At 44.2% G+C, this 24258-nt stretch overlaps 8 protein-coding genes across 8 annotated transcripts; 4 read left to right on the top strand and 4 right to left on the bottom strand.

The window, feature by feature from the left end:
- The first annotated feature begins 268 nt into the window (after window positions 1–268).
- On the top strand, window positions 269–2507 carry LOC128706747 (ubiquilin-1). Its single transcript, XM_053801690.1, has 2 exons — window positions 269–370; window positions 990–2507. The coding sequence occupies exons 1-2, from the start codon at window positions 269–271 to the stop codon at window positions 2505–2507; spliced, it is 1620 nt and encodes a 539-aa protein (XP_053657665.1).
- Window positions 2508–4196: 1689 nt separating this feature from the next.
- Window positions 4197–5153, top strand: LOC128707342 (tRNA-uridine aminocarboxypropyltransferase 1). The gene has a single exon (XM_053802294.1). The coding sequence runs from the start codon at window positions 4197–4199 to the stop codon at window positions 5151–5153; it is 957 nt and encodes a 318-aa protein (XP_053658269.1).
- Window positions 5154–5269: 116 nt separating this feature from the next.
- LOC128706729 (signal peptidase complex subunit 1) lies at window positions 5270–5708 on the bottom strand. The gene is made up of 3 exons (XM_053801671.1): window positions 5685–5708; window positions 5475–5621; window positions 5270–5389 (listed from the first exon to the last, which is right to left on the bottom strand). Exons 1-3 carry the CDS (start codon window positions 5706–5708, stop codon window positions 5270–5272), a joined length of 291 nt encoding a protein of 96 aa, XP_053657646.1.
- Window positions 5709–6582: 874 nt separating this feature from the next.
- Window positions 6583–8194, top strand: LOC128707556 (uncharacterized). Its single transcript, XM_053802512.1, has 3 exons — window positions 6583–6613; window positions 7031–7582; window positions 7656–8194. The coding sequence occupies exons 1-3, from the start codon at window positions 6583–6585 to the stop codon at window positions 8192–8194; spliced, it is 1122 nt and encodes a 373-aa protein (XP_053658487.1).
- Window positions 8195–11713: 3519 nt separating this feature from the next.
- LOC128710013 (calcineurin subunit B type 2) lies at window positions 11714–13766 on the bottom strand. Its single transcript, XM_053805053.1, has 4 exons — window positions 13728–13766; window positions 13622–13661; window positions 12208–12506; window positions 11714–11884 (listed from the first exon to the last, which is right to left on the bottom strand). The coding sequence occupies exons 1-4, from the start codon at window positions 13764–13766 to the stop codon at window positions 11714–11716; spliced, it is 549 nt and encodes a 182-aa protein (XP_053661028.1).
- A 4117-nt stretch (window positions 13767–17883) lies between these two features.
- Window positions 17884–19176, bottom strand: LOC128708425 (uncharacterized). Its single transcript, XM_053803403.1, has 2 exons — window positions 18873–19176; window positions 17884–18803 (listed from the first exon to the last, which is right to left on the bottom strand). The coding sequence occupies exons 1-2, from the start codon at window positions 19174–19176 to the stop codon at window positions 17884–17886; spliced, it is 1224 nt and encodes a 407-aa protein (XP_053659378.1).
- Window positions 19177–20602: 1426 nt separating this feature from the next.
- Window positions 20603–22182, top strand: LOC128708925 (ataxin-10). Its single transcript, XM_053803905.1, has 4 exons — window positions 20603–20679; window positions 20765–21600; window positions 21663–21929; window positions 21989–22182. The coding sequence occupies exons 1-4, from the start codon at window positions 20603–20605 to the stop codon at window positions 22180–22182; spliced, it is 1374 nt and encodes a 457-aa protein (XP_053659880.1).
- Window positions 22183–22220: 38 nt separating this feature from the next.
- Window positions 22221–23470, bottom strand: LOC128715652 (putative GPI-anchor transamidase). The gene is made up of 4 exons (XM_053810565.1): window positions 23405–23470; window positions 22626–23345; window positions 22390–22559; window positions 22221–22302 (listed from the first exon to the last, which is right to left on the bottom strand). Exons 1-4 carry the CDS (start codon window positions 23468–23470, stop codon window positions 22221–22223), a joined length of 1038 nt encoding a protein of 345 aa, XP_053666540.1.
- Window positions 23471–24258: the final 788 nt, after the last annotated feature.

The raw sequence follows: 24258 nt of genomic DNA, 5'->3' as shown, positions 1-24258 counted from the left end.
TGTTACATTGTAAATAAAGTACAATTTAGTCAAACGAACGGTATGTTCATCGTTATATGATGAATAAAACCGTTAGTTTAAACTTCCATCATTGAAGCATTTGTTCCCAAATGTCAATTTTCTTCATCGTTCGTTTTCTTCCTCTTCTCGTGTATGGCAAACGTCACATCGCTGTAGATGAGCCAACCGCTCGCAGTACGTCTGCTGATCGCTTCCCGTCACCAGTGGTGTCTGCGAAAAGAGATTTTACAGCAAACAAGCAGCAATAATGGCGGAGAATAGAGCGAGTGGGAAAAAAATCACCATTAACGTGAAAACACCAAAAGATAGGAAATCAGTCGAAATCGAAGATGATGCTGAAATCAAAGATGTAAGTGCAGTGAGTGGAAAACGATTCCATTTTCGCCAAACGCGACACGGTGATGATGGCGGGCGTGTGTGTTTTTTTTTGTGTGGCACCGACGGCAGCGTCCCCGTCCGTGTGATGATGGTGTGGCGTTAAGTGATTCGAGAATTTTCTCGTATTCTGAAGTACATGGTTCGGTCTGGTTCGACTTCCGTTCTGGAGTGTTCCATATCCGGGGCCTCGTTTTATCGGGTATTATCGGTAGTGTATGGTGCAATGAAGGGTCGTTAAGCCATAGCGCGAGGCCCTTTCGGAGTGAGCAGAGAGTGACTTGGAAAAATCGAACAAAAACATGACACATGGCCGTGAGTGTGTGCGTGGGGGCTCCGTTCGCTGGAGTGGTTTATACATTGCTTACTCACACATGCACGAATGCATTGCCTACTGGAATGAAGGTTGAAAATGTTGGAATGTGTTTATCACCTCTAGCAGCAGTAGCAGCAATAGGAGCATTACTTAATTGAATATAATCCTCAACAAGCGAGGGACAACATTCGGATGTTTGGGCGCGTGAATGATGCAATTTAAAAATGATTTTCACGTTTTACGTTTTACGTGTTCTCTCTCTCACTCTCGATTGCAGCTCAAACTCATAGTGGCGGAAAAGTTCGAGACAAACCCAGAACTGGTGTGTTTGATTTTTGCCGGAAAGATCATGAAGGACACGGACACGCTCAAGACACACAACATCAAGGAAGGGTTAACGGTGTATCTGGTCATAAAGGCAGCACCGCGTGCAGAATCGGAGAGTGCACGACGAGCACCGGCTGACGTGTCCCAGACACCGTTCGGATTGAATCAGCTCGGTGGTCTCGCTGGCCTTGGTGCACTCGGTGGTAACCAGACCAACTTTATGGATCTGCAATCGCGCATGCAGCACGAGTTGCTAGATAACCCGGACCTGATGCGCACCGTGCTGGACAATCCGCTCGTCCAGCAGATGATGAACAGTCCGGACACGATGCGCCAGATACTGACCTCGAATCCACAGATGCAGGAGCTGATGCAGCGCAACCCGGAAATATCGCACATGCTGAACAACCCGGAGCTGTTGCGACAAACCATGGAGCTAGCGCGTAACCCGTCGATGTTGCAAGAGCTAATGCGCTCGCATGATCGTGCCATTTCCAACCTAGAGAGCGTCCCGGGCGGGTACAGTGCGCTGCAGCGAATCTACCGCGACATACAGGAACCGATGATGAACGCTACCTTCCGCAATCCGTACTCGGGCGCGTCCGATTCCGGCAGCACCAGCGGGGGCGGTGTCAATCCGCAGCAGGGCACCGAAAACAGAAGTCCCCTGCCGAATCCTTGGAGTAGCGCAGGTAGTGGAACGGCCGCAAGTGGTGGAAACCGTGGTACGGGCGGTGGTGCCGGAACGGATGCTACCGGTACACCGCTCGGTCTGCTCAATACACCGGCCATGCAGAGTTTGATACAGCAGATGAGTGAAAACCCGTCCGTGATGTCGAACATGCTGAACTCACCGGCCACTCGTAGCATGATGGAAGCGCTGAATGCCGATCCGGCAATGGCCGCCCACTTGATGAGCCAAAATCCGCTGCTGGCCAACAATCCGGGATTGCAGGATCAGCTTCGTACGATGATGCCACAGCTGTTGCGACAGATGCAGAATCCTGAGGTGCAACAGATGGTCACCAATCCGCAAGCATTGAATGCGATCCTGCAGATCCAGCAAGGCATGGAGCAGCTACGTTCGGCCGCACCCGGGCTGATGAGTTCGATGGGTATCCCACCAATGCCGGGCGCACCGCCATCGACCGGTGCGGGTGCAACGAACACGAGCAGTTCAGCGGCCGGAACGGGAGCGACCGGTGCCGCCGCCGCCGCCGGTGCACAGCCACCAAACAATGACGGTCTGTTTTCGGAGTTTATGGCCCGCATGATAAACGGGATGGCGTCCGGTACGTCCGATACGAACATTCCACCCGAGGAACGCTATCGTTCCCAGTTGGAGCAACTGACGGCGATGGGATTCGTCAATCGGGAAGCTAACCTGCAGGCGTTGATTGCTTCGTTCGGTGACATTAATGCGGCCGTCGAGCGATTGCTAGCCCTTGGTCAACTGTCACTCAGCTAACAATGTGCGCCATTGACGAGAATTGAACTGGGTTGAGAGAAACTGGAATTCGAACACTAGCTCTGGAGCAATTTTTGTTCAATTAGCAGATCGATCATGTTTTTTTTGTGGGTGGGAGAGAAGAGGGGGAGGGGGGGTAGTTTGAAGGGACCGATCCTTCTTCGGCAGGAACGAACGCACGGAAACAGGATTTGTATGGATGTATGTGAAGCGTTTATTTGCGGCGACTTTCACGATTTGGGTGCGTAATGTGGGGGAAAAAACTATAAACTATACATACTATCGTAAGCAGTCCTTTTTTCGATATCGACGTTCGCGTACGCAAATGTCAGCATTTTTAAATTCGTCTAGTTTATTTTGGTTTTGCTCTTTTTTCTGCTACACCACCCTTGGTAAAGGATATATACTTTCAAACCGCTAGGAAGGGCCGATAATTAATTAAACACAAAGACAAGTGGGAGGGAACAACACACAACAACTAGACATTCTCTACATTATAATAGTACACGCTTCAGTTTTCACATAGGAACGCGGCTTACCGGGACGCTTGGCGTTCCTTGGCACTGTTTAATCATCTGAACAAGGATGATGGATGTCAACGGGAGGAAGGAGTAATTTTGCGTGAAAATCCGTTCGATAAGGATATGAAACACACTTGAATGTGTATGCTTTGGTGACAATGTTGTTTTTACTCTAGGGCAGAAGCATAAATGGAAAATAATATTCTTATCGCTTTCTTTACCACACAGTTTTTCGTTAGTAAAATTCGGATCAAAACGGTGAGGATACCCGATTCCCCACAAAGACGTGAAGTAATTCTAGAGAACAAACTAGTACCACCACACACAACACACACGCATACACTTTCTGTACTTTGTCGTAATTAAATGTGAAACAGATGCAAATGAAGATTTAAAAGCCACACTTTAGAGAACAAAAAAAACCCTGTCCAGCTAACTATTCGGCATGATGTAATACGACACAGTAATACACACTTTTTATCTTGCTCTGACTCTGGAAACACACACGGAATAGAAAATTCAATGAAGCGAAGGTTTGCTCTCAGCAGAACAGAGGAAACGAAGCAAATGTAGGAACTCAACAAATGGATGTATTTGTTGGTTGGTTTGGTGGTCTATTGGTGGATTGCGATTTCAAAATAAAACACGCTGCGATGTCTAATTTTTCCCATCCCCTATACCAGCGTCGATGGATAGATATACCTATAAATATATGAATATATACATACATTACTAGTATATTCAATAAACAGTTAAACCAAGTCCAAGTTGTAAATGGTTTTTTTGTGACTTTGATTTCTTTCTTTACTTCATCTTGGGTGTAATAGTCTCAGAAAACAGAAACATGAGACCATTGGACTACGTCTTGTTCAATGGGTTGATCGAACAACTAACTTTTGTTGTGCTAAATGAGGGGATTATCACAAACTTAGCCGTCTTATCATATCAATATCATTTCCTACTCTTTGAATCTATAATTTTGTTACATTCTGCCACATATCGCTGAAATTGTGCAACGCACTGTGTAACGCCTGACGAGGGTTACGCGTTACATATTTGAATTGAATGATAAATGTCACAGCCAGTTGTAGTTTACGAAGAGAGCAAAAACATGTAAACAAAGGACCATCAGCATTTGTCGTACAATTCCCAGCGATTCGCCGTAAATATGGCCTCGTCTGAAACCGCCCAGCGGCCGGATCCGTTCGAAGGAATGGACATTGCGGAAACCGACTTCTTAATGGACGTTGAGGGCCGGAGCTGTTGTTCTCGATGTGGAAAGTCACGCAAGTTTTTCTGCTACACATGCTACGTCCCCGTCGGGGAAATAGAATCCCGTGTGCCTCGCCTTACGCTGCCGGTGAAAATCGACGTCATAAAGCATAGGAATGAGATCGATGGCAAAAGTACGGCAGTTCATGCAGCCATCCTTGCGCCAGATGATGTTAAAATATACACCTATCCAAACATCCCCGACTATCGGATGGAGGAGGACGTTGTGCTGATATTCCCCACACCGACCGCGCTGACGGTGGCCAGCTTGTTTAGCGGCGAAACGTACCAGATGAAGGAAAACTATGGCCTTCCCAAGGGATATCATATGGGTACGCTATTGCGCTTTCGCTTGAACGACATCGTGGACACGCACCATCAACCGAATGGGTCCAGTTCGATCGAATGCAACACAGGCAACTTCCCTGTGAAACGGGCCGTGTTCATTGACAGTACCTGGAATCAGTGCCGTGGTATATACAAGGACGAGCGACTGTCGTGTTTGCGTACCGTTGTGATACAGAACAGGATTTCCCAATTCTGGCGCCATCAGCGCAACAGTCCACGCTGGTTTCTTGCGACAGTCGAAGCCATACATCAGTTCGTGCTGGAAGTGCACATTGCTGCCTGGGGACTGGACAGCCGGTACCGTGGACTGGATCACATTCATCTGAAAATGGATCAAATACCGCAGGATCGTATTTTTCATCCGAGCGAAGTGAGCCCGGACGGAGTCCAGCCGTACAATGGACAATACGATAACTTACTGTTCTTCTTCCGTCACATGTACAATCTCATACATAAGCATTATGATCACGAGAAATTAAAAGCGTACAAACGGCCACTGTACTAGCGCAATCACATTAAAACACTACTCACACTGCGTTTTCCGACAAACAGGGGAATGTCAGCCCATAGTACGGTGTGTTTTTTTTTATTAGTATCTTAACCATTTAGCCATCCGAAGCACTAGTTTTTCTTTTTCTTTTTAGTTTCATCCGATGAGCTCTGCGTTGTTTGCGGATCGGGGCGAGGCTTTTGCCAGTTTAGGGGCTTCTTACGATATATTGGCCATGGTGGAATGGTGAGCTACATTTGCGAGGACACAAAGGATTGCGGATTAAAAAACCAACAAATCATATCGATGTTACTTTGCGCAAGTTAAGCTACTTACAATCGAAGCCAGCAAAACTCCGGCAATGAGAATGTACACCGTTTGAGAAAATTGCTGGATAATGTAGCCCCACACTAGTCCTACCGTACCGAACAGCGTAATGATGATGCGGGAAAGCTTCTCGGCCCTTCCTTGGCCCTCAAAGTCCTGCAAAATGGTTGCAGAATGGTAGTGCGAGTGTGTACGGAATTGCAACGCGAGAATATTTACCATATGTGTAGCGATATTCAGCATTTTCTGTAACTATAGCGGCTCACAAATTAAAGTGCCAAGTGTACATCAACAAAACAACACGTCAGAAACCTTCGCCCAAAGTGACAGTTTCGAATTGGTTTCTCGGAAATGTCATTTGCATGAAAATGGTCTGGTTCAGGCTGGTTCATCGCAAACGACCTGACATTTACGAGATTTCAAAAATTTTGAAATCGCCTGTATGGCCAGGTCGTCAGTCCGTTTAAAGGAAACTAGGTCTAGGGTTGCGCTCCTCCATCCCCGGCTGTATCCAATCTCCGACGGTTAAACTTAACCTTGATGTATTCATCGAGCTCTCTGCGCCACTCTACTCGTGCCGGATCTGATCACTGACGGCCTCTGGACATATGTACATATCACTAAGAAAAACTATGAAATGTATTGAACTGTACATGTTTCAAATCTTCATCGCAAAACATTTGATATTCAACTTCTCGCAAATTGTTCAATTTGACCCAAAATGCACTCTATTTCCTCCCGTGCCAGCAACTGTCAAACTGTACCAAATGTACTGACCGTGCGCTTCTCTACCACTTGCCCACATCTGATATAAAGCAAGTGCAGTTGGGCGATAAAAAGAAAACAAAAACAACTCATCTGCCGCAACGGTTGCATCGTGCACTGGACCACTCCGGTTGTGTGTTCACATTTTTTTCGTTGCACTTCTGTACATTGTATTCTTCTGTTGCTCGGTTCAGCTTCACTAGCCGTTAGTGCCATTAGCTTTGTCGCGTTTACTTAGTTTTAGTTAAGTGTGCCGTGCTATTTATATTTGAACGTTGTTTCCGTTCTCGCGGTTCGTGTGCAATTTTTGTTTCCGCTATTCCGGCCACAGTTGCAAAAGTGTTAAAAAATAATGTCAAAACCGAACGTTCTAGTCCTTGGAGGTAATTAAGCGCAAGAGCAATGTTGAAAGGGGAGGTTTTCGCACTTTTGTTCCAGAGTTCGGTAACAAGAAAAGCGGAATGGGGAAAAATCTCGTTGCGCAACAATCTTGCCAACGAACACAATGCGGACCCGGTTCATAATTAAGTTAATGTCACATAATTGCCACTCATGATCGATATTCTGCGCATCGCACATTCGCTGGAACGTGCCATCCGGCAGCAGCAGAAGCCGGTTGTGTTGCTGCTTCCAAAGCCGGTTCCTGAAGCGATAATCACGGTTCAATGCCACTAGGGAGGGTAGAGAACCGAGATCAATCACCGATAGGGACAGCTGAGAAGCTGCACTGCATGGTTGCGTTTGCTTTTTTCTGCTTTTTTGAGGTACTTTTCCCCTTTTTACTTTGTCTAACTTCGCAGGGTGCGGATTTATTGGCCGTCATCTAGTTGATCATCTCGTCAGTCATGATCTAGCGGGGCGCATTAAGGTGGTCGACAAGACGCCACCGCTGATGGCCTGGTTAAACAGCAGACACACGCAAGCGTTCGCCAACGATCGGGTGGAATTTGTGAGCGCCAATCTAATAAACCTCGCTTCGTGCCAAAATGCTTTCCGCATGGAGGTGGGCGAACAACCGATCGATGGGTGCTGGGATTATGTGATAAACTGTGCGGCCGAAACGAAACCCGGCCAAACGGATCCCGTCTACCAGGAAGGTATACTGAAGCTAAGCTTAAACTGTGCAACGGAGGCTGTGAAGCATAAAGCGAAGCGCTACGTGGAGCTGAGCACCGGAAGCATGTGGTCGGACGAGAAGGTCCCACAAAATGAGGACTGTCCCGTCGAACCGTGGACGATGGTGGGCAAGTACAAGGCGAAGGTAGAACAGGAACTGATCGCCATAAAGGATTTGCCCTACACCATACTGCGGCTGCCGATCTGCTATGGAGTAGGCGATCGAAAAGGATTGAGTACGTGCTTTGGCCGCTTTACCAGAACTGGACCGTTAGTATATGGTCTTACTTACCCTGTTCTTTGTTTTAGCGCCTCGCATCATTATAGCGGGAATTTATAAGCACCTGGACGAAACGATGAAACTTCTCTGGACCGGAACGATGAAGATGAACGTGGTGCACGTGGATGACGTGTGTGGTAGCATTTGGGAGCTATTGCAAACCGATCGTACGGTGCGCGAAACGATCAACGTGTGTGATGACAGCAATGCTACCCAGGCGATGATCAGTGAGCTGCTTGCCGACATGTTTGGCATCAAAATCGATTACTGGGGCGTCACGATGTCGAACATGACGAAGCTCGACATGGCCGGAGCGATCGAGGAAATTAACGACCGACATCTGGGGCCGTGGGCCGAGCTGTGCCAGCGAGACGGTGTGCAGAATACACCGCTAACACCGTACATGGACCAAGAGTTGCTTCTTCACAAGCATTTGCATTTAAGCAACGAAAAGCTAAAGTCTTACGGGTATAAACTGCGTCATCCACAGATTACTAGGGAGCTGCTGGAGGAGATAGTGCAGGATTTCATTGAGATGAATCACTTTCCACGTACTTTGCTTGCTTAAAACGTATTGTTGAAGTTGTTCCTACCCCCCACACACACACACACACTCGTATAGATTGTGTGTGCTATTACGTATTATTCTTATCTATTCCTACATCTATAAGTACGATCTCGCGCTGTAAGACAACGAACGAAGCAGCAGCAGTAAGAAAGAATCTGCTCTGATAAAGGAGGAAGAAATCACCGTAACTTAAACATTTTACACACCGAACGGTGCCGAACGTACGGTGTCTTTCCACTTAAACGCCTAGCGTACGCATTGCGAAAGACACTGCAGTTATCCGTTGTACTTTGCGCTTCGTGATCTCCTCTCGTTTTGTCCCCTTTAACACCATTCCAAGCCGGTGGCGAAGGTGTGTGATGATTATGATTAGTGAAACTCAAGTGTGACGAACGAGCAAAGTTTGCTCCAATTAATTAGACGTAATCATTTCAAACGGTGTTTTATACCCACACAGTGCGTATTATTATTGCAAAATTGTGAAAACGAACCATGTGCCTAAACGAAAATTTTATGATAAAAACTAAAACCACGCATCGACGTGGGCGTTAAGCAAATAAAGTATATAAACATGCATAGCGTATTCATTAAAAAAAAGCGACCAAAATATTCCATTTTTCACCCTGTCTGGTTCAGTTCACTAGTAAGTAGTTTAGTAGAATCAGCATCAAGATATTTACGGCAGCCAAGGGAAGAACAGTGAAAGAAATACGGATCGTTTGTACCGACTGTTGCTCATGTTGGCCGGGTACGATCGCGGAAATATCCACTAGTGTTTCTGAAGTTTATCACTTTTATACGGAGTGTGGCGTACCTATAAATGATTGTGATACTGTTCTGATAACAATTTCGGAACCATTTCGAGGTATTTGTATGGTAAAAGAAAGAAAAACGTCCCGACAAGGGAGTTCTCGACTGCACTTTTTGAATGTCTTTCAGATATAGTTCTGGCTTTGTTTTATTCGTAGAGCACAATTGGTTAGAGATTAATTTGCCGCCATCCATTACACGTTAAGGTGCTTCTTTTCCTCCTCAGGGGGGTAGTGGTATATGATTTCGATTATTTGTAGTGCGAATATTTTGCGAAAATAACAACACTGATGAATGATGGAATTCAATCAAGAGCGGTGGCCATTTAGGAATCGATTTACAAGACCTTGTTGTGTGTTTATTGTTTTGCAGAGATTCGTGGTGTTTAGTCAGGGGAATTAGCGCGCTGAAAACGACACTTACAAGTTAAACTGTTGTAACACACCACCACTCGGTTAGCGGCGATGGTGTTAAATGGCATCAAGGTGTTCCTTCTTAATGGGTGGAAGAGTGTTGGGACAAGAGCCCCAGTGCGAATTCCAGCTGCAGACCAGATCATTCATAGTGGTTATAGAAACGTGTCGTGTAAATGTGCAGATAATTCATGTTATCGCATCCCGATACAGTTTCGTGTTTTAATATATGCACGCCTCTCTCCCTGCAAGTGACTTTACTCCTAACCTAAGCATCTGTTCCAAACGGGAAAATATGGCCTTTTTACCGCACGCACCGTAACGTTTGTGTGTAGCATTTATGCAAGAACATATGTCGTTAGTATTGGAAAAGGACACAGATATCACCCAAAACACGAACGCGAACGGGCCTCCTAACGCAACCACTGCTTGCTAGTCAGTGTGAGCTGTCGAACACGGTATCGGCGTTGGGTTGTTTTATTATTAAACGCTATTTAAAAACGGAACGCGGGCTCCTTGATCATCAGTGTCCGTCTGTGCAGAATGAATGTATGACCTCCTCGTAGATAACCATCGTATGTTAAGAACTATGTTAACAAACTTTGCAATTCAGTTTTAAGTGATTCATCCGCGCATATAAGTACGATTTGCTTTTCCTTCTATTTTGTGTTACTGTTGTATCCCACTGAACTGATCGCTCCCGTAAAATAGTTACAATATTTTAGAGAAAAATAAAGAAAACATCTTAACAACAGTTTTTGAAAACCATCTTCCTTTTGTCCTTTACAGTTTTGTGTGTGCATCGTGTTGCTAATGATTGCATATTTTCATCAATTTTACCTTAAAAAAGCATGTTTCGTTAGTATTCATGAATGTGTTTTTTTTCTCCCACTCTCGAGTAATTTAGTGCTGTGCATCTTTATCTTTGCGTTAGCCTCAGGTATGCACACGGCAACGGAGTGCATGCTCTTAAGAGTGTGTTAAGAATTCGTCCTTCTTTTGGTTTAACGATAAGATCAACGGTCGAAGAATGTTACTTATTATATTAATGCCTTTTGACCATTTAAATATCCTTACTGACCTAACCATGCGCGTGCTGTTTGTTTGCTTTTTGCTTTCATTGTAATGAATTGCTTGCCCCCAAATTCTTAACACGAAAGAAAACTTAAAAAATACACTCATACAGTAGAGAAAACTTGGGAAGCAAAATTAAAATAAATGCTTCTTGCATATGAACTCTGTTTAGAGGTGTGAAAATTCCTATTATGATTATTTCTATGACCGGTGGAAGGTTAATGTATGTTAATAAACAATAAGTGATCTTTCATTCGAGAGCCGGCTATGTGAATTGCTGCAAGTTACACACTGTAAATCCACTTCCACAACGCATAGAACGCACATTTTATTTTATATATCATTATTACTTAACTACATTGGTCTAGATAATACGATAAGTGTAATGATTGAAACAAACAAAAAAGAAAAACAAAACTATACAACGTAATGCTAAGCATAAAATTCATCGTTTCGCGTGGTTTTAAAAACGTTTTGATAACGAAGTGTTTCACAGACTAACGCGCAAAGAGACATATCAACAACAATGTGTAAATATAGGTGTGTAAAGCATGTTGCCTCTTTCCTAAACAATTACGAACAAACAAAGGAAGATTGTGGTGAAACGAGAGAAATATTAAAAAAAAAAAACACTGGAGACAGCTTACACAACACCACCCAAACCCACAAGTCTACCTATTTGACGATTCTTGCATCCGATGTGCTATGAAATATGGCTCTCGTATTCCTCGCAATTTAATTAACGACGCAAACACAGCGGGGTTGATGTGAGAGCGGTTCTAAATGTGAAATTGTAGCAATTTTTTCGTGCCGTGTGTCTGGCCTTTGCTGGTGGATGGATGGATGGATAAAAGAAAGAAACAACGCCCTCTCTAAAGGTAAAAAGGTGTAGAAATTACCCTACTACTAATCCCACGCACGGTTCTCTCATCGTCATTCGCAACGATACGCGATGCAGGGTGTTGTATGTTTAAGGGTGTAATGGTGCAGATAATTGCAATAGTTTTAGACGAAGCTTGCAGGACGACAACGACGATGCCGTGTGCGCCTTGTTTTCGGCCCGTTGTGGTGGTTTGGGTAAGAGTTACGAGTTTCGTTAGTGCCGCGCGACTGGTACCGATCATTTCTAGATGGCGCGCGCGCGCGCGCACATGACCTGAGCCCCGGCTTGGTGGAAGAGGGTTAAACGGAACCCGTGGCGAGGGGGGATGGGAGCGGGGCTTTAAACATCCACGACCATCTTTTTGTGTATATCCGTATTGCCCACGACCGAACAGAACTCGTCGAACGAAATCTTGCCATCCTCATCCTTGTCGGCGAACACGATCGTCTTGTCCACGATCTGCTGCAGCTGCGTGTCCTTTAGGTTGTTACCGACCATCATTTTTAACACCTGGTCCGCGTGGAGAGTGGCAGAAGCAGGGCGGAACGCGCGATAGTGTCGAAACATGAAAGGAAACATGATTTTTGTTTTGAAAAAGCGGCAATATCTACACATGCCTGAGATTCTACGGTCGCGAACACGCGGGTATTCAAGGTAGCCCGGAACGATGAATGATTATTTTTAGCATTGATTCAACGTCTCCTGCTCTACCGCGTAGCCATGTAGGACCGCGCACGTTCGGGAGCTACTACTTTTGGACGCTACGAGCGAATAATATCGCGTGCATTTCAAAACAAAAAAAAAAGCCCCATACGGTTCTTTGGTTCGCTTACCTGAAACAGTTCCCCGTTCGAGATGTAGCCATCGTTATCCATGTCGTATATTCGGAAGGCAAATTTCAGCTTCGATAGTTTGTCACCCTTTACGCTAAATTGGGACACTCCCTGGATAAATTCCTTGAAGTCGACCTCACCATTACCGTCCGCATCGAAGATGTCGATCACGCGCTGCACTAGCGGGTTCTGCTGCAGTTCCGGCAAGGACATAAACTCATCGATGCTCAGGGCGCCCGAATTGTCGAGATCGAGTTTCTTAAACCGTTTGCCCAACCGACGGATTTCATCCGCGTCAACTGGAAAATAGTAATGCACATTTGAATTATCATGTGACACGATGATGACAAAATGCGCGTTCGCTCTCGCTCCCTCTTTGTTGCTCGTACGTGTGCGAGATGTTATTTGACCCATCCGGAATTAGACGCTTCTTAATTAGCACTATTCTAACCGACTATTCGGAACGCACAAACAGAAAGAGATCCTCTTCGTTTGCTGGATAAAAGGAAACTGAGATTGATTCTATATCCAGTTCAATCGGTAGGCGACCGAAGTGAAGCATGGACTTTGGTACCCGGTTCCCATGGTAGCGCGTCTTCCCAAATCAAGCGCTTCTTCGCTAGTGTGGAACGGCCCACGCGGCTTTTTCATAGAACCGAGTGACAAATATCTGGCAGATGTAAATAATACGCGCAAATGAGAAGCAACACAAAAAAACATTTGCGCGCGAGATGGTCACCGTCCGGAATGATCGTGCCGGATTGCCCGTTCAGATAAAATTGGCAAGACATGCGCGCCATCCCAATGGCAATTGAGTACCGACTAAAGTGTGTTACTAAAAGTAAAAAGAATCATTTATTAAACGTTACAGGGCGATCGTCGTATGTGGAAATGTAGTAAGGTTTTCTTTTTAATTAATGACACATAAAATGCCTAACAATGACACCAAATTAAATGTGTTTTTTTTTTATCAAAATGTGTCCAACATTTACTTTACTTGAAATGTTTAACAACGTCGGTTGTCGAGTTCTGAAGGTAAAATCATTTCCTGCATACTAGGATCAATGCGCCTCTTTATTAGCGTCTTTCGCAAGGAGGAAAATCGATAAACTCTAGCTTGGTTCGAGAATAGCCGTATGCTGCTGCTGCTGCTGCTGCTGCAGGCACATAACACACACGGTCATACACAACATCACACAAGTACAGAACAGGAGAGAGAGAGAGAGAGCGAGAGAGCGCGCACGTTCGTACACTACGGATATTTTGTGGCCTACTACTACGCGCCGATCACATCAGTGATACGCGTGTTTTTCTTTCTTCACACGTTCAAGTAGAATAATTGTTCTTGCGGCCAAGTGAATTATGCACAAAATCCAAATTGCAAAAAGCGCGTCCATTTAACAGGTAAACTTACAGTTCGAGCAGAGCTCCATCGGTAGCGATGTTTCATTTCCCTGTAAATAGAAAGAACATCACGTTTGCATTAGAATTTAATCCTCCTTTACTAGAAATCTAAATACATTCAATCGCTGATAGCCATTCAGCAAAGAGGGCGCCATAGCAACTTGGGGATCTAGGGCGAGACGAGATCTGGGCTAAAGCTAAAGGGGTGACATTTTCAGTACCCCTTCAAGACACTGCACCAAATTGTACGCTGTGCTAAGAACCGATTGCACTCCCAGAGCACAGTTTATCGTACTTTTGCAGATACCGTACGGCACTCCCATTATTTACACATTGTCGCATTTTCATTAAACTTTCATAACGGCACGGAAATTTGCACGGGTACTGCCGAAACATGACCAGGTACACCTACCATTTTTTTATCTGTTGCTTTGTGCTAATGCTTCACCAAAAAGACGCTGTCTGGTGCGTGTGGCTTACGGAGCCGTTTCCTTCGGTTGTTCGGTGCACGTACTGTAACGCGTGCTGATTACAGGTTTTGCCAAATCAGGGCCACAAATTTCCCAAAAACACAGAAAAACCACACACGGCCTACGCTAATTGCACGGGATTTTTGCGTGAGCTTAGGAAGAAGATTCGCTACGAACGAAAACGACGACGGACTGCTTAACACGCACACACGCGCAATACAACGACGTTCAGCAGCTCCATGCACACACCCCCAATCACATTGACGGGACGTTTCGGTATCACGCACACTGCTGTACCGTATGCAGGCAGCCCAACCCAGGGGACAACGATTTCGAGCAGATGTTCTTTGTCAGATCCATTCGAGCGCATCTGACGTCAAACCATGCAGTGCCGAACCGATCGGGCCAAATTTGAAAGTCCGACGAGCTGACGGTTGCATCAAAAGCTAGGACTCGTGACTCATATACTTTTAACCACTCGTTTTTGGTTGTAGTAAATAGGAAAGGACGTTGGACTTCAAAATACATAAATGGCGAAGGAAACATAAATAAATTATAATGGTTTTATGAAAGTAACTGTGTAGTCTTCAGTATAAACTAAAAGTGATTCAAAACTTACTTCGGAAAAGAAGAATGGAATCACCAATTGGCAGAAGATGTGGTCAGAAAGGACAGGACCGGCCAGGGAAAGCTTTGAAGTGAAGTGTAGCTCATAAATATGATAGTTCAATTTCTTTCGGAAGTCTTCGTTTATTAATAAACATCTGTTTTTTAATAACCCCAGTATGCAGGACTGACTATCAAAGAAAGCCAGAAATGGCAGGCTCAAACCTCTTGGTTTAGGACCTTGGAGGTTGTTGTGCCGATGAAGAAGAAACTGTTCACAGTAATATTGGGCTTACTGGCGGATGCATCAGCGCCGTCACAACTCGTCATTGCACTGGCTACTTCATAGTAGTAGCTTGGAAGCCCTACGCAGTTTGGTCTTTGGTGTTTACCAATAGTAGCCGACTCACTATAGATCGACTTCTATTTTGAAGGGCCATCAAGCAAAGCAAACTTTCCTCGGGCCCCCCCTTGACGATGGAGTCCCAAGCGGCCCAACTCCACTCCACTCCAGAATCTCCAGTAATTATTGATGCTTGAAGCCCCCGCTGTCAACTAGTTCACAGAGTGGTTGATCCATCCCTGCATAGTTCTTGTACAAAAACTAGATCAATCTCTCTTTTGAACGTTTTCCTCTGATTAAAAAGATTTCATTAGCTTTGGGTAGAGCCCTGTTTTTGGGGTAATAACAGCCTCATGCTCTAATGCTCATGCTCTATTATAAACTTTCACAAGTGTTTCTCTAATCTAAGAAAACAAATACACCAGTAAATCCAATGGTTGTGACCAACTACCAGTTTGTTTAAATAGTTTTGAACAATTTATTGATGTGAAAAAAGCCCAGCATATACCGTTTATCGCACGATGTACCATAATAACACCTGTTGGCATTGTCCCATCAGTTTATACACATTTATAGACTAATCGTCTCTTACCAATTGTTGCAAAATAAGCAAAATTTCCAAAATCGATTATCAAAACAACGTGTTTTTTTAATTTGTTTGTTCCTTTTCATCCCGTCGGGAAATCTGATTAGGACGGATGACAAACAACCGACAAAGGCCGAACAACGTTGGTGAAATTTAACCGGATTAAATGTCCTTATCCAAGGTTCACAGCTCACGGTGCTTATCGCGTAACAATTTTCACACTTTTCTCCGTACTTTTTTGCTACTAAATTGAATCTTTTCCCCAATTTCAATACCCACTAAACATAATCTTTTCTGCTTTGCACTGCCTTGAGCTGCGACAACAAAAAACATGTCTGCCACGCAATGACTTTTCTTTCAGTAGGCGTGGTTTCTATGACGAAATTTTCCCTTAAATTTTCCCGGAAGCTGGGTAGTAGACGAAACTAGCTGTCCTACATTAAGATCCGATTTGAAGTAATCAATAAAATAAGCTAAATAAACTAATCTTTATCCTATTAGCCACTCGTGGTGCCGATAACCAAACGTTAGGTGACGACACGTGTCGGGGATTGGCGTGTGGCCGGAAGTATCATTCGAAATTAATTGGAAGGTTTGATGGGAGGAAGGAGCCGCACCCTTTTTGCACAATATTGGTGGGCACGGGAATCCTGGTTCGGCCAAGCTACATGCGCGCAGAGGAAATGCGCAAGCAGGGGTGTGTGGAGAAATCTCTTATCTACACCAGACCAGATTCCTGGGGCTCTCAGGTTTTACTCGTCACTTCAGCTCGGCTTATTTGTCACTCGAACGCAAAACGATGTGATACACACGTGCCAGCTTCCACCGGCGAGTGAATTTCGGGGTTGTAATGAATTTAAATTGGAGGTTTTTACACAAATAAAAGACGACGGTGTTGACGACCGGCAGACGACTGCTCATGTGATATCGATGGGAAAATGGATTAAGTGAAAGAAGCGGTGGTGTGATTTTTAACATCAGTCGTTTTGTTTATCGAGCGAGTTTTCAAATTCATTTTTTATTACACGATACTTGCATCAGAAATATGGTTTAAAATGAATCGATTACATCATTTTTTGTCGCCCAGAATGGTTGAACTTTCAGTCAATTTTTTTTATTACAAAATATTATTTTAGTTCTTTTTTGACGATAAAACCAGCAATAAGGTATGATGTACAGTAAGACCCACCAACAGATACAACAATGATAATGAGAATAAAATGATGATAACATGTTCTATGTGGTGCATCGTTTTATATATTACGCATCAAAACTCCACACCGACACCAATATTAGCCATAAAACAACCACCATGAACCAACCGGCGGAAACTGTTAATCTCAACATACTTGGTGAATCTGGCACCACTAATCACCACATTTATAGTTCTAGGAGTCACATAAACCTTTACAAACACTGCTCTGCCCAAAGCGGACGAAACCTCCCAATCTTTTTTCGAGAGGAAGTACTCAGCAGAATTTACAGACCCGTATATGTGGAAGGGCAATTAGGTATGCCAGCATGATCGCTTAAGGACAATGGAGGAGACTAGTCAATTTAATTACCCATCCATAGGTAGAGTCTGTCCATTTAGGATCTATAGATGAGTCCGCTAGTGTATTGGTAGCGGCGCCGGTTTCCACACGACACGACTCCAATCAGGACCAATCCCCCGTAGCAGGGACTGACTCTCTGGCTACGTAGTGAAATAAGTCTAGTTAGCCAGAAATGGCCAGCATGACCTGGTTGGTCGTTACGCCAGGAAGAAGAAGATGATTCGTGTCAAAGCCGTTGCAAGCCGGCTACGGTCAACACAGATCCAGACCAATCGATGATGATTGTAGTATCACAGGAAAAGTTAACATGAACTACACCAGGGCAACGTGGTTTGGGACTGTGATTGTAATGGGGCGAAGCCATCGTTATTACTTGGAATTACATCGTTAATATTGGAAATTAATTTACGTGGAATTGTGGACATCAATTTGTTGAGTTATTCATTGCCTGTTGATTGATTTATGTTCAGTTGATTTGCATGTTATGGCAAGAACATTGCTTATCTTGTGGTCACACATAGCTTAGAAAATTTATATCAAACACAATTAAAAGATACGTATTATTGGAAACACTATATTTCGCATTGATTAGTTGATCAGAACTGGTGGACATTTATCTGTAATGTTAAGATTACTAAGCACAAACACGTCACGATTACCTACTATAGGTTAACATTAATGCATAATTGCGTTACTACGGATCTGCCCCATTTACTTTGACTTTTCCAAACCCTTGTCGATCGATCTTTTCTGTGGCATTCCATCACCACCGTTCAAACATTCCCGACTGTGTCCTTCCCCGTCAAGCGAAATCATTTGGCCATGGTGCGTCAATTCACGCTTAATTTCGCTCTCCATCATTGTAGGTATCGTACCACACGTTGGTTGCGAAAGTGCCATCAGATCTGTTTTGATGTGCAAGCCGGACCGGAAGTGTAATGCGTTGGATATCGTTTTGCGTCGGCTTTTGGCGCTGGTGCTCGATGTGTTAGCAGTGCCGCCGGGTTTGGCCAGCTTGCCCACCGGACACAGCTTGCTGACCAGCTTTATTTTCTCAATCTCTACACACTGTTGTTCAGCTTTCGATTCGAGCCTGCCAGTGCGACTAGGCGTGTTGGTGGACTTGGCAAACGATTTGGGCGATACGATCATGAGCAGATTGTTCCCATTTTCTCTGTAGTTGCCCGTGAAATGGTTCTCGTTGTTGGAATGCTGCACCATGTGGTTGGGTGCTTGAATAAGCTGCTGAAGTTGCTGCTGTGAACTTCGCTGTTTCAGTGGAGTGCGATCGTTAGCTTCCTGCTTCTTCTGCCACTCGAGCACATTCGTTAGCAACCGTATGTACCGGATGGCCATACGAAGAATTTCATTTTTGGACAGCTTCTTGTCCGGCGGATGGGTCGGAACTAGCTTTCGCAACTCAGCAAACGCCCCGGACACATTCTGCTGGCGCCAGCGTTCTCTGGTGTTGGTGAACATCTTTCTTACGACGGCACCGGACCCGTTCAATCCAGTTCCTCCGATGCCTAACTTTGTCCCAGCTAGATTAAGCACCGGAATTACGGGCACAAGTGCTCCACAGCTATCGAGAGCCTGACCGTCAGCATCTTCCTCGGCACTACGAAGATGGCCTGATGTTAAGAAACGGGAAATAGCTTAAATATTCCTTGTTTGCGACATTCACAAGCTGTAACACTAACCAGAATTTTTCAAATCCAGCTCTTCCAGCCCATCACTTTCGTTGGATGAAAAATCGGACATATCCTCGTCGGACAGATCCTGCATTGGGCTGCGGCTAAAGCAAGCTTCTGATCGGTTTTGCACTTCACCACAGTCACCGTGTCGCAGCGTTTCGGTTATGTCCTTAACCGCTGCAAACTGTGCCGTTGTTACCAGCGCCGATGCCATCAGGCTGGCATTGGCGTTTTCGAACGTGGTCAACAGTCCTTTGGCCGATGCACCGAGCTTGGACATATCGATATCACTATTGGCATTGCTTTCCATTGCACTGGTACACTGTAATTCCCTGGTAGAGCACAATCTCTAGTTCTTCCGTGTAAAACCTGTATTCCTTGCAGCTTCCCGAGCGCGACTGCATGAGTCGAAACGTGCTATGCATTTTTACGGTGCATTCGATTCGAAACGGTTGGCAAAGTGTGCGCATGATCAAAAAGCATCCTTTTGCTCCTCCTCCTTTCGGAAAGGTGCGTTCTATTTGATCGTGTTACAGTGTTATGAAAAAGATGTGTAACATGTGAACTGTTTCCTAGAAAACAGTTTCCTTCTATTAACTCTCGATGTACTGGAGTATTTATCGAATAATAATGTTGTTTTTACATATGCTTATACCTATGTGGTAAGCCTCACTTGTGTGAGTGCATTATTCGGGTTGCTACAATCTCTGGAGGTGCTCGTTGCATTCTGGTCTTTGTTTTGGATGTTCAAGTAGAGATATATGATCGCACTTTAGGAGTCGTCAAACAATCACCAAAGGTCAGAACCTACAACAGCATTGATGCTCTAACATGCGCCAGGGTGCTGGCTCCCAACCAGTCATTCTACAATCTGAGGAATTTTCTTTACTCAGAATTAGTACGACGATCGAAATTGGGACTATACAAAACTTATAAACATGAACAGTGTCCAAATCTGACGAAATTCTTTTAGCTACGTTCGAGAGGAAGAAAAACGAAGAACTTACTATCGTACACGGAATTCGACTCACCAGGGTCTTTAGACATGGACATGTTACTAGAAAGGCACCCGACGAGCTAGCTCGTAAAGTCTTTCTTGCTCATACAGATGTACAGAGCAGAAGTGGTAGACCCGAACCGAAATGGGATGATGGTGTCGACGTTCGACAGTGAGCGGATTGGAGAACTTCTGAAGGCCTAGACCACGAAGATATTAGTCATTGGATGAAAAATAATTTGAACAAGAAAATGTGCAGGGTAATTTGTATTAGATGCACAATTACCTTGTTATCTCCGTTGTTAAGACTTTTAGCAAGAGTTGAAATTGATTTTCTAGAGTTCCGCTGAAATTGTTGCTTGGGAATTGAGTTTCACTATTGCATCTCTTTCTAACCACCGCTCTATCGGTCTGTGGTTGTGTTTTGACAGCTGTGAAGGAAATGTAAACAAACTTAATTTAAAAAATATTTTGTATTGTGTAAAAACGGTCTATTCCTCATATTGACCTTAGTTGAATGTAAATTTATGTTCTAGAACATTTTTAGTAAAATAAATAATTAATATAAATGCATTTTTTTTCTCATTTCTCATTTCTTCATTTTTCAAAACAGTTCGTTCGCAGAGGTCAAATTTGACAGCTGAATGTTTTCTTGAGCGCAGTGTCGAGCTCTGGACCATACGTTTTCCCACTTTTCCAGATACAGTTTTAACTCAATCAGAAGTGTTTTACATTCACCATGATTGATATAAAGCAAAATATTACTGATAAAAACTATGATAAAGTGTTGGATACATTAAACTCATTGGATATAAGGTAATATTAGCGATTTTCACCGTAGAAAACATCCTACGGATAAGCGAAACGTGTTTGGAAAATTTATTTCCATTCTACTTTTTAGCGACACTGATGTAGACACGTTCCGGCGAGAAGTCTCTATTTTAATAGAAAGTTTCTACGATTGCCACGATTTGGAGGCCGAACCCGCGAATCGCATTGCGATCAAGTGCTTAAACTTGCTGAAGCGAGCCTGCGCCCGGGGAGAATCGTTTCAAAATGCCATCGTTGCTCGTGTAGAATTCCTGGAACGTGTTCGGGACATTTTGGAGAACGAGAATGGCACCATACCGGAAAACGTTCGCACAAACTGCCTACAGCTGCTGGCCAATCTCTGCGTACAGAACATGTGCAACCAGGAACGTATCATTACGTTCATGAATACGTTCTTGCTCAAAAATGTATCCTCCAATGGAGGGTACTCAAATGCTTCGGCCATGATATTGTACAACGGGTTTCTTTATAAGGCTGTGAGCTTAAATTTGCAGGATATTTTGAACCGCCTACTCGAAAACGTTGAAGCTAACCGTTTGGCACAAACCGATGTGCCGGAATTCGTGGCCATATTCTTGGAGTATCTAATCGTCGAAAGTAACGAGATGGTGCGTGTGTTGGAAAAGATTGATGTCAGCAAAAAGTTGCTGCTTTATCGATATCTCATTGAGTACATACGGCAGGAGGACCGGCGAGTTCACCCGATCCATCCGGATGTGTTCAAACATTTGCTCGCCGAGTTTAAGAAGAAGTCGGACATGATACTCAAAACCGATAACGTGCAGCTCGATGCCCAGGACACGGAGGAAGCGTTCACTCTGCTAGTTTTAATTGCCGATTCATCGTGTGTGGAGCCGTATGGATCGTTTCTGCGTCACGACGGAGGGTTATTTTTAAACCTGGGATGTAAGCAAAGAGCACACTTCATGCTTCGAGCGATATCACCTTCAATATTCTTTCATTTTCAGGCCTTTTGCGACAGATGCAGCTACTCAGCAAATCCGAGCTGAAGAACATGTTCACGCCGGTGCAGAAGATAGAAGAAATTTTGAAAATTAAGCAAGGAGATAGTGAGTTGGACATTGAGCCGAAAATTTCCTACTCCTTGAGGTCTTCGGTTGTAAAAGCGTTAGCCAATTTGGCGTACAAATCAAAGAAAAATCAAAAGCTTGCCCGTGAGATGGAAATTATTGCAGCGATTCTGGAGTGCACCAATCTAGACGCTCGTAATCCACGTAAGAACCTCCTTGGACAGTGTGTCGCATCGTTCTATACTTATACATTCTTTCTACAGTGATCAAGGAATGGAGCATTCTGGCGATCCACAATCTGTGTGATGATAATGTGGAAAATCAACAATTCATAGCGGGATTGAAGAACCTGGGAGACGCAGAGAACTCGCTAATCACGGAGTACAAATCCGGAACGATTCGGATCAGCGATGGATCACTGTCAAACAGTGAGGATACCAAAGGACGTTCGTCGTAGAGCTATTTTTGGATCATTTATTTGCTACCAGTCGTTGACTAAGACCGGGGGAACAGTTTGGTAGGAAACTGTTCGTAAAACAGTTGAGCATTTGGCTTACTGATGGGCTTTGGTGATGATCTGAAATAGAGAAACATGCATCCATGTACGATACGTACATACATTAATCATTGACCAATAAAATCACCAGCGTTACTAACTACTCACAATACTACTGGAATGGTTGAAAGCGTCACGTTGACTACATCGGAGGATATTTCGGTTGGCCGGATAGAGCCGAAGAAATCCGTTATAGGAACCTTGAAGGGATCTTTCGGATAAAGATCCTTCCTGACACCTACTGTTGAAATGCACGCACGTTTGGGACAAACAGCAAGCTAAAAAAACATTTAAAAAATGTTGCTGTAGCCAAAGTGAAGATGAATTGTCTCCGTGGAACTTACAAAATCTCCCATTGTTTTTTTACTGTTCCATTCGACCCGCTCCAGAAACTCAAGCGCATTGTACGTGTAGCGGTCGATGATGTACACCCCAATGGCAGGATCGATATGGTGGGACAGTGAATCTTCGCCCACTAAACTGCTCGCTACGGCAAGTATGTTCGGTGAGTAAAACTTTTCATACATGGAGGCGGCTTGGCATGTGTCGATCATGAAGAACAGCTCATTGTACCGTTGCTTTTGCCACATCTGCTCAATGGCATCTGCCAGCTCTTGGTTAGTGATCTCTTCCGAGTCCTGAAACTTGAGAAATCCGTCTCCACCGTGACCGGTTAAGTATATCAGCACGTTACTCCCCGAATCCGACAGCAATCGCTTGGAGCGAGCGGTTCCATTTTCGTTACGACCCGTAAGTAGTCGTACAAAATTTTCCACCGTCACCTCGTACCCACGGTAGTCGACCTCAACATCCGAACCGTACACGTTGATGTGTTGTTTCGCGTTGTTGAAAACCGTGGCAGGGCGTGGATTACGTGCGTTGCACGCCATATCATCCGCTACCATGAGCAGTATCTGGCTGTCTGGAATGCCCAATCGTTTCACCGAACGATACACGGACAGGACGTTAGCGATGTGCCGATAGTTGAACCAGAACCGAGACGTGTCCACCAGCACGGCCCAATTGTTCGTGTGCGAGCTGCTTGTTACGAACTTTGCCGGTAACTGAAATGAAGTAAAGGGTAATATAAAAGGACCATTAAACTTATTTATAGCTAAAATACCTCAATTTCATTTGTAGAAGCGAGTGCAACGCCACACATTAATAAAATAACCCGTAAAAAAGGCATTTTATTCCCTAATAAATTCCACTTTGTCTAACCGGGTGGAGACCAAAACAACAACACAGATTTAACGAAAAATGTCAAACTCCAATTGGCGGTCGGTACACGTGCTCGTCAAATTGTAATAATGAAATATTTTTTTAATGTTATTCATTTTATAAAACTTCTATTTAACATGTCAAAAATAAACAAAAACCTGTAAAAAATGAAGAAAAACGCTTTAAATAAAATATTCTACTTCAGAGATTTCTGGCACTTGCCTACAAGCATATTTTGTTCCGTGGGAAGTTAACGACAGAGTTTGAATGACAGCTCGTTTGAATGATGAACGATGGATGTGTGTGCGTGATACATCTGCGAGCATCTATCGGTCTCATTCGCGTTGGTATGTGTCAAGTATAGCAAGAGAGAAGGGTAGCAAACGTCGTCTACCTTTCTTATTAGTCTCTCAAGAAAAGCATCCGTATCCGTAGCATTGTTTATCTATTTCGAATGAAATCGCGATTGCGTGCAAAAATGAGATGTCTTAAAAATGTGATTATTATAATAACTTCCTTAAGTCAAATAGTATCTTTTTGATAAGATTAGATTACTAAATCTAGGCTAGGGGTTCATACTCAACCTCACTGTACAGGGCGAGATTCGTTGAATTCCATCTATCGTTCGCAAACGAGTGAAGCGTACGGAACAATCGTGTTGTTGCTACCTCTTTTGCACTGGGCAGACAATGCGCTGAGTGCCGGTACGTTCGTTTCGTCACACATCCATTTCATTCATTCCTCATTCATTCATCG

The sequence above is a fragment of the Anopheles marshallii genome, chromosome 2 (assembly GCF_943734725.1).
Source record: "Anopheles marshallii chromosome 2, idAnoMarsDA_429_01, whole genome shotgun sequence".
NCBI classification, from domain to species: domain Eukaryota; kingdom Metazoa; phylum Arthropoda; class Insecta; order Diptera; family Culicidae; genus Anopheles; species Anopheles marshallii.
This window is presented reverse-complemented; position numbering and strand designations above follow the sequence as displayed.

What these genes read in the sequence shown, in the direction of transcription:
- LOC128706747 (XM_053801690.1), top strand. Translation starts at nt 269, where the DNA reads ATGGCGGAGAATAGAGCGAGTGGGAAAAAAATCACCATTAACGTGAAA. An exon ending in ATGATGCTGAAATCAAAGAT is followed by an intron (nt 371 to 989) that starts GTAAGTGCAGTG and finishes TCTCGATTGCAG; the next exon opens with CTCAAACTCATAGTGGCGGA.
- LOC128707342 (XM_053802294.1), top strand. Translation starts at nt 4,197, where the DNA reads ATGGCCTCGTCTGAAACCGCCCAGCGGCCGGATCCGTTCGAAGGAATG.
- LOC128706729 (XM_053801671.1), bottom strand. Translation starts at nt 5,708, where the DNA reads ATGCTGAATATCGCTACACATATG. An exon ending in TGAATATCGCTACACATATG is followed by an intron (nt 5,622 to 5,684) that starts GTAAATATTCTC and finishes ACCATTTTGCAG; the next exon opens with GACTTTGAGGGCCAAGGAAG. An exon ending in GAGTTTTGCTGGCTTCGATT is followed by an intron (nt 5,390 to 5,474) that starts GTAAGTAGCTTA and finishes TCGCAAATGTAG; the next exon opens with CTCACCATTCCACCATGGCC.
- LOC128707556 (XM_053802512.1), top strand. Translation starts at nt 6,583, where the DNA reads ATGTCAAAACCGAACGTTCTAGTCCTTGGAG. An exon ending in GAACGTTCTAGTCCTTGGAG is followed by an intron (nt 6,614 to 7,030) that starts GTAATTAAGCGC and finishes CTAACTTCGCAG; the next exon opens with GGTGCGGATTTATTGGCCGT. An exon ending in AGGCGATCGAAAAGGATTGA is followed by an intron (nt 7,583 to 7,655) that starts GTACGTGCTTTG and finishes TCTTTGTTTTAG; the next exon opens with CGCCTCGCATCATTATAGCG.
- LOC128710013 (XM_053805053.1), bottom strand. Translation starts at nt 13,766, where the DNA reads ATGGCGCCCTCTTTGCTGAATGGCTATCAGCGATTGAAT. An exon ending in ATGGCTATCAGCGATTGAAT is followed by an intron (nt 13,662 to 13,727) that starts GTATTTAGATTT and finishes TTCTATTTACAG; the next exon opens with GGAAATGAAACATCGCTACC. An exon ending in CGAACGGGGAACTGTTTCAG is followed by an intron (nt 11,885 to 12,207) that starts GTAAGCGAACCA and finishes CACGCGGACCAG; the next exon opens with GTGTTAAAAATGATGGTCGG.
- LOC128708425 (XM_053803403.1), bottom strand. Translation starts at nt 19,176, where the DNA reads ATGGAAAGCAATGCCAATAGTGATATCGATATGTCCAAGCTCGGTGCA. An exon ending in GCTGGATTTGAAAAATTCTG is followed by an intron (nt 18,804 to 18,872) that starts GTTAGTGTTACA and finishes TCTTAACATCAG; the next exon opens with GCCATCTTCGTAGTGCCGAG.
- LOC128708925 (XM_053803905.1), top strand. Translation starts at nt 20,603, where the DNA reads ATGATTGATATAAAGCAAAATATTACTGATAAAAACTATGATAAAGTG. An exon ending in GTTATTTTTAAACCTGGGAT is followed by an intron (nt 21,601 to 21,662) that starts GTAAGCAAAGAG and finishes TTTCATTTTCAG; the next exon opens with GCCTTTTGCGACAGATGCAG. An exon ending in TCTAGACGCTCGTAATCCAC is followed by an intron (nt 21,930 to 21,988) that starts GTAAGAACCTCC and finishes TTCTTTCTACAG; the next exon opens with TGATCAAGGAATGGAGCATT.
- LOC128715652 (XM_053810565.1), bottom strand. Translation starts at nt 23,470, where the DNA reads ATGCCTTTTTTACGGGTTATTTTATTAATGTGTGGCGTTGCACTCGCT. An exon ending in CTTCTACAAATGAAATTGAG is followed by an intron (nt 23,346 to 23,404) that starts GTATTTTAGCTA and finishes ACTTCATTTCAG; the next exon opens with TTACCGGCAAAGTTCGTAAC. An exon ending in AAAAAACAATGGGAGATTTT is followed by an intron (nt 22,560 to 22,625) that starts GTAAGTTCCACG and finishes ATGTTTTTTTAG; the next exon opens with CTTGCTGTTTGTCCCAAACG.